Source organism: Camelus bactrianus, chromosome 8, assembly GCF_048773025.1.
Source record: "Camelus bactrianus isolate YW-2024 breed Bactrian camel chromosome 8, ASM4877302v1, whole genome shotgun sequence".
NCBI classification, from domain to species: domain Eukaryota; kingdom Metazoa; phylum Chordata; class Mammalia; order Artiodactyla; family Camelidae; genus Camelus; species Camelus bactrianus.
In genome coordinates, this window is record NC_133546.1 from 73,597,988 (window position 1) to 73,610,714 (window position 12,727).

The window sequence follows — 12,727 nt, forward strand, 5'->3', positions numbered from 1 at the left end:
CTATTTCTAGTTTGTAAATAAGTTCTCTTGTATCACTGTTTTAGATTCCACATATGAGTGATATATGATATTTTTCTTTCTCTTTCTGGCTGACTTCACTATATATTACAACTCTAGGTGCATCCATGTTGCTGAAAATGGTATTATTTTTATGTTTTATGGCTGAGTAGTATTCCATTGAATAGGTATACCACAACTTCTTTATCCAGCCATCTATTGATGGACATTTAGATGGCAGAAATGATTTCTCTATGTGTCAATTTCTCCATAGTATTAAAAGTCAAGATATATAAAAGAGGTTCCAGTAAACAAATTTCTCTTCAAAAGACTCTATTTTAATAGATTATTTTACCTTCAAGGAAAAATGTTTTAAAAGTATTAAGAAAATGAACTGCCCCAAATGGATAATCTATGTAACTCCTGTCAAATAAGGCCAAAATTATGTGAGATAGTGTCACTAGGATCCCTCAAACTGAGATAAAATTTTGAAAGGATATTAAAAAGAGAGAAATATGATCACATGAAGCAAGACAAAGGAAACAAGTAAGTTCAAATGTGTAATCATAACAGAAAATCTGAAGATCCTGACTTCATGGTCCAGAACGTTTAATGACAATGGAGGAGAGGGGTAAAGCTACATTTATTCTATTCTTACTTTGATGTTATCTTCCACCAAAAAGAAAATGATCTTTCACCTTGTAAGTATGGTCCAACAATGTTTGAATGAAATGATACTCAAGCAATCAAGAAAATACTGAAAGAACCCTCACATCCTTCATATTGATTCAAATGTCCTAGTCCAGAAAAATTGCATCACAGTATAAAAAAGGTATAAATGGGCTTATGAAAGCATTTTCAATGATTTTTGAAAAATCCTGCAAAGTAAATAGGCACAGGAAAAAGACAGCATTAAATGGTAGATACTGACTCTATCCTAAAAGGGAGAAAGGACTAATTTCTAGAAACCATAATTTAATAAATTCAGTATTTGTTCCCTGGAAAAATTATGAGATAAATTATTGAATGGGTGGTTGGTGAATATATAGAAAAAAAATGGTGATAAATAGGAACCAAACTGGTTATCCTAAGAAACAGTATTGTTAATCCAGTGGCTACTGCTGGGGACGTTACAGGAAAGGAATGTCAGATGTTTCTTATTACAAGGTATTTGGCATCATCTGGTATATTCCTGGACAAAGGAAAGACAAACGATGTGGGTTGTTTGGGTAAAAAGCACTCTACAACAACTAGAAGAATATCAGTTAGTGGTCCAGCCAACAAGCATTTATCAGGTGCTGCTCCAAAGACTAAAATCACGGCGTAAGACAATATCCTTGCTTTCTGGAAATGTATACCCTATGGAGAGATGGTTCTAGTGGTGTGTTGTTATTGGACAGTATATTTGAACCTGACCTATTTACCTGTCCACTTTCCACTGTCTTGGATAAGCACATCAGATATGCAGGTGTCATTAATTCAGAAATAATACTTGATACTTTAAATGGTACAATCCATCCATAAATGTTGATAAACAGAGTGGGCACCATCTATCACACATTCTTTAACATTCCTTCCATTGAGAAGTGATCACGTCAAGAACTAGAGACATTCCTCCAACCCTACCCCTCACTGCCACAGGCACCTTGAACTTGGCCAAACTTAGTGACTGCCCCCAGCCAACAGCCTCCGCCCAATGCCAGTCATATGAGTATGCCATCTTGGAAGTAGATTCTCCTGATGCAGTTTGAACAAGCTCTTCCAGCAAACACTGCAAAGCCTAGAGACAATCCTTCCCACCCACAGAGCCCTTCTCAGACTATATATTTAGGAGGAAAACAAATGACTGTTAATAAGCCACCATGTTTTGGGATGTCCTCCCACCCACACACACACTAAAAACTCAATTGTGTAAATAACACATCGGTCAAAGCATTATAACTGATTGTCACTTCAAAAGGAACCAGCAGTAGGTAGGGTCACTAACAGAGGCTCTTATCTCAATCCAGTCATTCTTGCTGCATCTAACCATTGGCAAATTCTACTGATATTACCTCCAAATGTCTTTTGGATACTTCTCCTTCTCTCTGTCACCACTGTCACTTATGCAGGATCCTAATAAGTCGTTTCTTTGTACCCATTCTTACTCTCCTCAAATCGATCCTCATACTGAAGTGAGAAGAACAGTTAAAAACAGAAATCCGGGTGGGGGAGGTATGGCTTAGTGGTAGAGCGCCTGCTTAGCATGCACGAGGTCCTGGGTTCAATCCCCAATACCTCCAGTTAAATAAACAAACAAACAAACAAACAAACCTAATTAATGCCCCCCTCCCAAAAAAAAACAGAAATCTGAATGAGTTACTTCTCTGTTTACAAAACTTATTGCTATTAGTATAAAGACCTAATGATTTCATCCTAATCTTCACCAACAGCATCAATTACCACTGACCTCTTCCTTTTTTTTCATCCCCCTCACCTTTATTCTCATTTTCTAGAATGTGTTCTGCTCCCGTTAGCCTCAGTACCTGGGCACACTCTGTCCCCCTTGCATGGAATAATTTGGAGTCTCTCATTGGCCTTCAGATCTCTGATCAAATGTCACTTCTTCAAGAAAATGTTCTCTGTCCTCCCACACCAGGTCATACATCCCCCCTCCTCCACCATACACACTCCACACCTTTCATTATATACAGTTGCGAGTTACAATTAAGTAATGCCTGGCTGCTCATTAGTTCTCTCTACCAACAGAGACAATCATCACAAGGTCATGCACTATTATTACCACCTGTTTCCCAAACATCTTACAACATGTCTCATATGAAGTATGTGTTTAATAATTGTGTTCAGTACATCACTGATTGGTTCATTTCAGGGAATTTAAAGCTTTATTCTCCACAAATGGAAGACCATGAGATACTCATCCTGCAAATACAGAGTATGGCTAAGTAGATGCTCAGTAAATCTTTATCCATTAAAACTGAATAAGTAGATTTATCATATATATGCTAGAAAGTTACAGTCTGGAGTAATTGTTAAAATTGCCCATCCAAGGACCGAAATACTGACAAACTGAAATAAATTCAACTAAAAGCAGCCATAAAGGTGAATAAAAGATGGCATATTAATAAATTGTCATCTGCAAAGATTTATGTTACCATCTTCTAGCAGGCTTGGGAATTTGGATGAAAGGGTCTCCATGAAGACTCGGTGTGAAAAACAGATCTACGATTTAATTTTCTCAAATAAAGCCATTCCTCCAAATTTCATTAACATAAATAAACAGCCATAAAAGTGGAGAGTCTTGACACAAGGCACACAAGAAATGACTGGAGGAAACAAAGCACTTGGTCCAGGGAAGAGAGAACTCTGAGCTGTGATACAAACATGGGTCATACAGCTATTAAAACAGACAATACCCCAGTGGGCACAAACTAATACCAACATACGGAATTTATCTTGCTGAAAATTTCAACCAACTCATTCCCTTAATATTAAATAATCACTTACTATGTGACTTCTGGCATGTTAGGCAAAAGGGCAGGCTAATGAGGAAAACTTAAATAGCAATTAAATAATTAAAACTCAGCAAATCCTGCAGAGGTGGGGCGGGTATAGTTCCGTAGCAGAGCACATGCTTAGCACGTATGAGGTCCTGGGTTCAATTCCCAGTACTTCCACTGGAAAAAAAAATTAGCAAATAGTATAAAACAGACAAATAAGTATCTTGAGAGAGAATATAAGGAGAGAGACCAGAGACTGGGTGGTTACAAAAAAAGCTTCTCTGAAGAGACGATTTTTCAAGATGGAACCTGAGAAAAAGACAGGCCAAGGAGAGTTATCCCAATGCCAAGAGAAGGGAAGTCCATTCCTTACATGGGAAGGGTGCAAGGAAAGGAAAAGAACTGGTACCCTTGAGACAGAGGAAGTAAGCAAAAACGTGCAGGATGAAGGGAAACAGAAGTCACATGATGTGGGCCCTGTAGGCCATGACGAAGGGTTTGGATTTATCCTGTGCGCCATGAGAAGAGTTAAAAAAAATATTTTCAATCCATTTTAAAAAACACACCTTTTTTTTTTGCCTTGAGCATGATTGATTGAAGGTGGATTAACAAGGAACATTTCAGGCCAGGTAGAAGGCTATCACAGTCAACTAGGCAAAAAACGCCAAGCTCTGGGAAAGAAAGATGTAAGTGAAAAGGGAAAGAATTGGCCAGATTTGAGACACATGTGTTTAGGATGTGTTACGGTTTGAATAACGTCCCCTCAAAATGCCTATATGTTGAATCTGTAAGTCTCAGTACCACAGATCATGACTATATTTGGAGAGAGGGTCTTAAAAAGGTGATTAAGTTAACATAAGGTCACTAAGGTGGGCCCTCATCCAATCTGCTTGATGTCCTTATAAAAAGAGATTAGGACACACAGAGAGACACAGAGGTGCTAGGCACAGAGGGGCCATCATGTGACGAAACAAAGAGGGTGGCCATCTGCAAGCCAAGGAGAGACTTCAGGAAATCAACCCTACCCACACCTTGATCTTGGACTTGTAACCTCCAGAACTGTGAGAAGATGTATTTATGTTGTTGAAGCCACCCAGCATGCGATAGCCTGTGTTATAGGCCTAGCAAACCAATACAAAGTGGAACAGGCAGCACTCATCCAGAGGCTGGACTGAAGAATGGGAAAAAAACGAGGCACCAGCATAATTCCGACGCCTGCAGGTTGCATAGCTGGGTGCACAGTGTGAAGATGGAAAGACTGAGGGGAAACACGTTTCTTTGGGGGTAACCAGGAGTCTTGTTTGGTTACTTAAATCTGAGATGGCTGCACAACATCTTGAGTACAGCTGTCATTAGACAACTGATTATATGAAAATCCAGCGCTCAGAAGAGAGTTCCTGGCTAAAGAAATATATCTGTGTGTGCCTGTGTGTTTCTATATAAGTGTGTGTGTTCATTTGTTTCTATGTATGTGTGTATGTCTACATTCTTCCAGTGATATTTGCTATCAGGGAATGTGTTAGATCACCAAGAAAGAGATGGCAGAGAAATGGAGAGAAGTAGATCCAACATTGATCTCTAAGGAGGTGACATTTCAAGGTCATGGAGAAAAAGACCCAGTTAAAGAGTATGGAAAGTTAGTGAGGCCTAGGAGAGCAGGAGAAAACAGAAACCAAGATGGAAGTGGTTTTCAAAATGCCGGGTTCAGTGAGCAAAATGCCCCTGAAAGTTGGAGTCTAATGAGAAAAGATATTTATCCTTGAACTTGGCAACAGGAAGGTCTTTGGTGACCTTGGTCAGAACTTTTCCAGGGGGACAGTGAGGCTGCAAGCAGGCTGGAGTGAAAGAAGAAATAAAGAGGGAAGTGAGGACGTGAAATGAATGTGACAGATTGCTTTTTAAAGGTTAGTTACAAAGGGGAACAGAGGATAGGGATTGCTGATCAAAAGCCATTTTAGGATGAGCAACACTGCTATAAAATACCTGTATGCTGATAAGAAAGATCTAGGAGACAGGGGGGGTTTGTGGTGTGAGGACCAATAGATGTAAGATCTGAAGCACCTGGAGGTGGGATGGCTTCTGAGACAAGGCAGTATCTCCCTAGAGACAAGAGGAGAAAATGGGTGAAGACTCAGTAGGTTGGCAGAATTTGTTATGTGGGATGAGGGAGTTCCTATGTGCTCACATCTGTTTTATCGAAGAAGAATGCAGAAAGTTATCAGAAGTAAAGGGAAGCTTTAAGTTTTAATGATCAAGTAAAAGTTACAAAATGTTCATAGGGTACAATGGGAAAGTGGGCTTACCAGTGAAAGTTAAGATCTTCAGCCTGTGCGTGAGGCCACGTGACCCTGGTGAGCGTACAGGGACATCAGACTGCCCGAGGGTGTGTTGGTATCCAAGACCAAGCAGATCTAGAAGGCAAAGTGGGGAGGGAGGCTGCCAAGATGGCGGAGTAGAGGACACGGTACCCACCCTCTCCCATGAACACGTCAAGAAGTACACCTGCATACAGACCAAGTCGCACAGGACACCTACTGAACTTCAGCAGGATATCTCTACATTGGAAATACAAGGATAATCCTCACAAAATCAGATGAACAACAAGTTTCTACTGTAGAGCACAGGAAACTCTATTCAATATCTTGTAGTAAGCTCTAAAGAAAAAGAATATGAAAAGGAATATATGTATGTGTATGTATGACTGAAACATTATGCTGTACACCAGAAATTGACACAACATTGTAAACTGACAATATTTCAATAAAAAATTCTTAGAAAATAGAAGGCAAAGTGAGAAAATCTGGCAGAAAGAGGAATAGTAGGGGTGAGTGGGTCAGGACTGGTCAGGAATAGGACTGGAAAAGTACAGGAGTTCAGAAATAACGGGTGATTAATAGACCTCAATCTCTAGTGTTGATTAAAGCCAGACATGCTGGTCCTCATAGCTTTAGTTCCTGTTGTCACGACTGGTAGGGTGGGAACTCAATCTCAGAAAAAAAAAATGATCAGGGCAAGGAAAGAATAAGCACATAAAGGGCTGTCTTTACACTAGCAGATGACAGCAGGGATGAAAGTAAAGCTCGTAAAACAATGGAGGCTTTAAAAATTACATAGAGTAAAGCTGTTTCCAGTGTTTGAGGGGAACCTCCGTCATTCTTCGTAGGCTGGACTTCGTTGCATTTTTCTCATTGCTTCCATTTCTTGTGAGATGCCTTCTTTTAGTTAGAAGATAGCAGGAAAACGCTTAGAAATTATTTACTCAAACCTTTTTCTTTGAGGAAACTGAAGTCCACAGCATCTTGTCCATGACCAGGTATATAAACAGTGTCAGATTCGGGGAAAATGAGAAGACTCTTGGTTTTTACTTCACTTGAAGTTCTGTGGATAAAAGATAGTGGCATAGATATAGTAACTCATAACAAAAATGTAGGCAGACAAAGTAGCTGACAAGGGAAGGATCTGGGAGTGAATTCCTGTTTAATTGCCAACCTATATTTTGAGCTATTAAAGTCCATGTTTTTCAAGATGCTTTGACAGCACACAAGTGTGACATTGGGTCTTATCTACCTATGGCATTTCCTGAATCTCAAATGGAGCCTTGGAAATTGATAGCCAAATTTTTTTTTTTTTTTTTTTTACCAGTTTTTGTACTTGTGTCACCATAGAGGGACATAAACACAGAAATGGAAACGGGATGTAGATCCGTTCTTCCAACTAAAAGGAACTCAGGCTGTGCCTGGCATGGGGCAAGTTGGGCCTAACCAAGCCAGGATAACCACTGTATCACATCCCCCTTACTGTACTCTGTCTTTTGCTTTTTAGTACTTTTTTCATGTACTTTCTATTCTGGGATGTCCCAGTGAAAACGGCCAATTTGTTTTTAGAGACTGATGAGAATCAGCTAAGTTCCTGAAAGACTCCAATATTTAATAATAGTAATAAGGAAGAAGAAAGGGAGGCGGAGGAGGAGAAAGAGAAGCTGTTGTTTCAGTTCATAATAAATGTGCTAATTGTAAGTATAATGTAAGTACTCATAACTTGATCATGTAATAGTTTGTTTTATCAACATAGAATATATATAAGCATTAGTGGATTATCATAAATGATAAGGTAAAGGTTTGTATCTCTGAAGTTACTACATTAATTTAAATGCCATAATTTAATTTAAATTCCCTCTTTAGAAGGAGTTAGTGGTTTCCGATCTTTTTTAGTGTACATTGGAGACATTAAGTATTGAAAAATTAGGGCATATTGAACAAGGAATACTCTACAAACTTACTGGTGCTTCTGAAAGCCATAAGAAGAGAAGTTATAAAATTTAGAATGTGGTAATATAGGAATACCAGAAAGATGATGAGAGAGTGGGGTGAGGAGAGAAAACACTTATGAAAACTGAGTAAACATATTCTTATTCTTTGAGGCTGAGAATTGTGTAGCTGATACTGAATTTTAAACCGTGATCCTGGAGGATGGGGTCATTTTCAAATGTAGTAGGACCAAAACATAGCAAGAAAAAAAAAAGCATAGAAGAAAAAGTGAGAGATAAATTACACTTAGAAATCTCATTTTTCTGAAGTACTTTTAATAAAAATGTATAAAAACTTAGAGAAACAAACTGGAAAGACTTTAACTTGACAAACTTGGGCCAACTGAAAATACCACACTATATCTTGATGTGTTAACACTGGTTTCTCAATAGTCCTTTTGAAAGTTGCCAAGGAAACTGTTGAAAGGAAAATTAGTTTATACAGGTAATCTGGCCATTTGGGGGTTAGAATAATTTATCAAAGAGAAATAAATATAAAGCAATGTAGTGAAAACATCCTCCCAAACAAATCTATGTGTAACAACTGAAATACACTTGTACGTATTATGTATTTATAGCTGGGTGTATGCATACTACATATAACATGTGCACGGATGTACATGTGTATTTATCGTGTGTATATGTGTGTACATGTGTTTTCGTACATACAGACACATACAGGGACTTGTGAAAGAGGCCAAGGAAGGCTGATGATTATAATTTGAAATGGTAATTTTAAATGCATTAAAGCACAACACAGACCAATCTCAGTAGAAAGGACAGAGAGCCTGCCTACAGCAAGTCAACTGTTGAGCTCCTTTTGTTGGCGGGTCAATGTGTCAGTGGTGCTATCACGAGGAACACCGTGCAGACCTTGCTAGGGTGCTTCTCCCTTGCTTTGCCCTGGAATTGTGCTGTTGTCAGGGTCCAGAGACCAGATTCTCCATGGAAGGTTCTTTTTGTGATTCCTGATTCTGACTCCTGGAGGAAGTCAGACCAGCCTGGGATGACTGGAGCCCGTGTCTTGCTTGGCATATTTATCATCCACAAATCATCTGCTATAAATACACCTCAGCAGGACCACCATCAGGCCGGCTCAGTAACCTGCAATTTATGAAGGTTATGGAAAACAGAGTGAAGGGTGAAGTGCTTTATTAAGGGTGGCTTTCTCCCTAATCCAGTCCTGCGTTCCACTTCAGTATAAATGGGAGAGAGTGATCCTTTCCTTGCCTGATTAAGGCTTTTTAAATTGTCCCTTTTGGCTGTTATTCTTATGTCATTATGCCATGAGACACACACAGTTTTTAAAGAAACATCTCAATCGGTGTTCCAAGATAATGTGAGAAATCATTGGATGCAGAATGAAAGTATAGCTAAACCTCACAGTGTTTCCTGTTTATGTACAAATTATGCAAAACATTCTCCTTTTCTCCATTTTTTTTTTTGCACGTCATTAGTCTCTTTATCTTTGCTCCTGGCAAAATAGCAGAACTGACCAAAATGTCTTGCAAATGGCATAATCTCAATTTCAGTAGAAGTTGAAATAAACGAAATATGTATTGCTGAATGTAGTTTGGTTTTCAGAGAAAATGTGTTTGCTAAAGACACAATGTTTTGGGTTATGCCCTGGATATAAACCTTATTTTCCTTCCACATTCTCTTAAATGAGTAAAAAACAAATACTGTAATGAAACAAAAATGACACAAAACCAAACTGCCACCCAGGCGGCTCTCTCAGCAGTGAATTTTCCTGGAACATGGTGAAGCCTGCTGGCTGGAGAATGATTAACTGTTTCCCTTACAGAGTGTTATTCTGAACACTTGTCCCAGAAGAGGCCTTGAAGAGGGTCACCCTATTCATATGTATTAAGCAGTAAAGGGCCAATTTCAATATTTCAAACAACTCCTGTGTATAAAAGATCACTGGCACCTTCCTGTGTTCACTATAATCCTCTTTTTAAAATGACGTTCTTGGCTATCCAATCGCCCCAAGGGTGAGGGACAAGAGGAAGAAAAAAATGCAGAAAAAGTAGGGAGAGAAAAATGATGGAAAATTGCTTTATTCAACTTCACCTACCGCTCAAGCAACTCCCCCTTAGAAGACTCGACACTTCAGATGAATTACCCATTACAGTCTCCTCCCACCAGATCACCGCACTGTTTTAGCACCTGTTTTGCAAACCACCAACTGCATTTACAAGCAGAGACACAATCGGTAGGCGAATGACCTTTTGCAGCACGAATTGGAAGCTAGTTCATCAAATACTTGTCGGCCAACTGTCCCGGAGGCAAGAAAATTAAGGTGGGGAACGGTGGAAATTTATCCCTCTTCTCCCGGCTAAAGCGAGAATCTGATGGCTTTTCCCCCCCGTTCCCCTCCTTCCTTCCCACCCATCCCCTCCCCAAACCTGTTACTAGGGAAACTTGAAAAGAATCTGAGACATTAAGAAAACAAAAGTTTAGATCCCATTGCCATGCAGAAACCAACGCGGATGCCCAACCTCGGTCGCCGCACCGCGGTCCTGACAAAGCCTGTATCAGCCAGAACAAGATGCTAATTGCAGCCTCGCTGAGAAAAACTAGTGTTGTTCCAGCCGGGGACACCAGCAGTTCGGGAGCTGCGACGTGCCCCCTCCGCGGTGGGCGAGCCATCCGCTCTGAATCCCGGGGCGGAGATGACAGCTCTTCGGCTGCGACAGGTCCGCGCTGAAAAGAGAGAGAAAGACGATCAAGTCCACTGTTTACTTCCCAGCCCCCGGAGTCGCCTCCCCGCACTCCGCGCCCCCCTAGCCTCCCTCCCAGGGAGTTTCTCTTACAGTGAGTGGGGCGCCGCCAGCCCCAATGGTGGGAACGGAGGATGCAGAGACCTCCCAGACGCGGAGAATACCGCTCGGGGGACGTGCTCGGTTTTGAGTAGCGGTGACGTGGAGGCGCACCGCGGCCCGGGACTGGAGCTGGCGGGGCCCCTCCCGCCTCCCTCCGCGCCCCCGCCTCCGCCCGCGCCCCGCGCCCCGCGCCCGGCGCCCCGCAGAGCTCCGGGGAGGCGCCGCGTGCGCGCAGGGAGCCCCGGGCGGCCGCCGGGCGCACCGCGCTGGTGCCGGCGAGGGACGCGCGCGCCCACGAGCACGCGGGACGGCGGCGGCGCGCGCGCGCGCCTCGGGGACGCGCCCCCTCCCTCGTGCGCCCAGGGAGAGCGAGCGCCGCGCACCGGCGCGCACACCCGAGACAGAGCTTTACTATCTCGCTCCCTCCCGCGCCTCCCTCCTCGCTGGGCATTCAAACAGCTTTCCGACATCACCAGCCAAGGATTTTCCCCCCCTCTGCTTAGTCGCCGTCCGTCCATCAGTACCTGCGGGGGGGAGGAGGAGGAGGAGGAGGAGGAGGGAGGAGAGCGGAAAGAGGAGAAAGCAAAAGCTTGAGCCTTCCGATCCGACCACGAATACTCTCGTAATAAACCCACCGCCCCTACAAATCTGCCTTAGCTGCCGCCGCCGCCGGCCGCTTCTCGTCTCAGCGCTTTCTTTGCTTCTTGGCTGATCGGTTTGTTGTGGGGGGAGATTCGGTCAAACAAATCCTCGCTTTTAAACCACTTGCATTTTTTTGTTTTCTTGGTGTCTGTCTTGGGGGCTTCCCCCCGCCCCCCCGCCGCCGCCGCCTCTCGGTTGGAGGTTGGATTCAGTTGGATACGGCGTAGGCTCGGGGATCCTGGGGGCTTTTTTTCTCATACCCCCCTCTTTGATTCCCTCCCCCCATCTTTTGCCTCTCTTATGTGTGCGTTAAAAAAAAAAATAATAAATCCTGATTTTTGAAGCTCAGCCGGGGAAAATGGGCAACGGTGCTTGGGGCCGAAGGGGAGTCTCTCCGTCACCGCTGCTGGGACGCGTGCCTGCGCTGGTGTCTTAGAGCAAGAGCCTCCCTGAGCTTTCGGAGTGGAAGGTAAGGAAGGGGGTCCAGGGGTCACCTTTCCTCTGCCAGGGTCGTCACCGGGGAGCTTTCCGCTGGGTGTTTGCGGAGGGAGGACCAGCCAAGACAAGGCTGTCCCTGGCTGACGGAGGGGCTGCGAGCGAAGCCGACTGTCTGCGTTTACTTAAACGACGCAGTTGAAAAGTTAGAGAAGTCGGGTTTGCAGGATATGTGCGGGGTCGGAAGGAAGAGGCAGGGAGACCTAGAAAATCTGATGGTTGTGCGTGGTGGGGGTAATTTTATGGGGGGAAATTGTAGGTTAAAAGGAAGTTAAGATGAGGGGAGGCAGTGGGTCTGCTATTGGGGAAAAAAATCAGTGGAGTGAGGGCGCCGTCTATGTTCGACTAAACTAAAGTGTCACCCAGAAAATCAATTTGGAGCAGATCTAAACTAAACGCCGCTTTGCTTCGCAGCAGGAAACTAATAAATAAATGCAGCATCCTTGAAACCTGGGTGGCCGGCCCTTAGGCACCCCTCCCCACCCCATTCTTTCTTTCTTAAAGAGAAAAATACAATTGTTTGAACCGGCCCTGCAGTCGGGGGCTGGAGCGGGGTGGGGGCGGTGGGAGGCGAGTGGCGACAGAGTTCAGTGCTTCATTTTTGATTATTTAGAATAATCAAATAAGGAGACTCCGTACACCAAGAAGGAATGACTCAAATAAAGCGCATCCTGTTGAGGGGGCTTTCTTGACCAGGCTCGAAAGTGCGATCAGAGCCATTTCCTCACTCTTTCTAATCCTTGATGAGCACAGCAATGCAGACGTTGCACTGGCAAAGAAATGGAAGCAAAAGTACTGGATTTCACTAGGCAAAGAGATACGACCTCTTTTTGAGTTACCGATTCTAAAATGAAGCCCCCTTTCATGGGTGGAATTCCTAATTTAGACACTTATTGTCACATTGGCTCTCAACGCCTACACTCTATCCTGAAGAACACTGCGCAGACCTGCATTGCCTGCAA

General features: G+C 43.0%; 2 protein-coding genes across 5 annotated transcripts in view; one reads left to right on the forward strand and one right to left on the reverse strand.

Moving 5' to 3' along the window:
* Positions 1–404: 404 nt before the first annotated feature.
* LOC141578278 (uncharacterized) lies at positions 405–11,098 on the reverse strand. Its single transcript, XM_074367907.1, has 4 exons — positions 10,972–11,098; positions 10,620–10,894; positions 10,305–10,509; positions 405–6,875 (listed from the first exon to the last, which is right to left on the reverse strand). Exons 1-4 carry the CDS (start codon positions 11,096–11,098, stop codon positions 6,859–6,861), a joined length of 624 nt encoding a protein of 207 aa, XP_074224008.1. The 3' UTR covers positions 405–6,858.
* Positions 10,984–12,727, forward strand: part of ADGRB3 (adhesion G protein-coupled receptor B3) — a 686,517-nt gene continuing 684,773 nt past the window's right edge. For 3 of the 4 annotated variants that reach the window (XM_074368743.1, XM_074368746.1, XM_074368744.1), the window contains exon 1: positions 10,985–11,739. The gene's annotated coding sequence lies outside the window, so the exon portion shown is untranslated. Of the gene's footprint in view, positions 11,740–12,727 lie in introns of all 4 variants that reach the window. The other variant, XM_074368745.1, reaches the window with a different exon arrangement.

Bases quoted from the DNA above. Each gene is read 5' to 3' on its own strand.
- LOC141578278 (XM_074367907.1), bottom strand. From the start codon at position 11,098: ATGTCGGAAAGCTGTTTGAATGCCCAGCGAGGAGGGAGGCGCGGGAGG. The intron at 10,895-10,971 runs GCGCGTCCCCGA...CGCCGGCACCAG, and splicing joins CTGGGCGCACGAGGGAGGGG to CGCGGTGCGCCCGGCGGCCG. The intron at 10,510-10,619 runs GTAAGAGAAACT...CTCTCTTTTCAG, and splicing joins CTGGCGGCGCCCCACTCACT to CGCGGACCTGTCGCAGCCGA.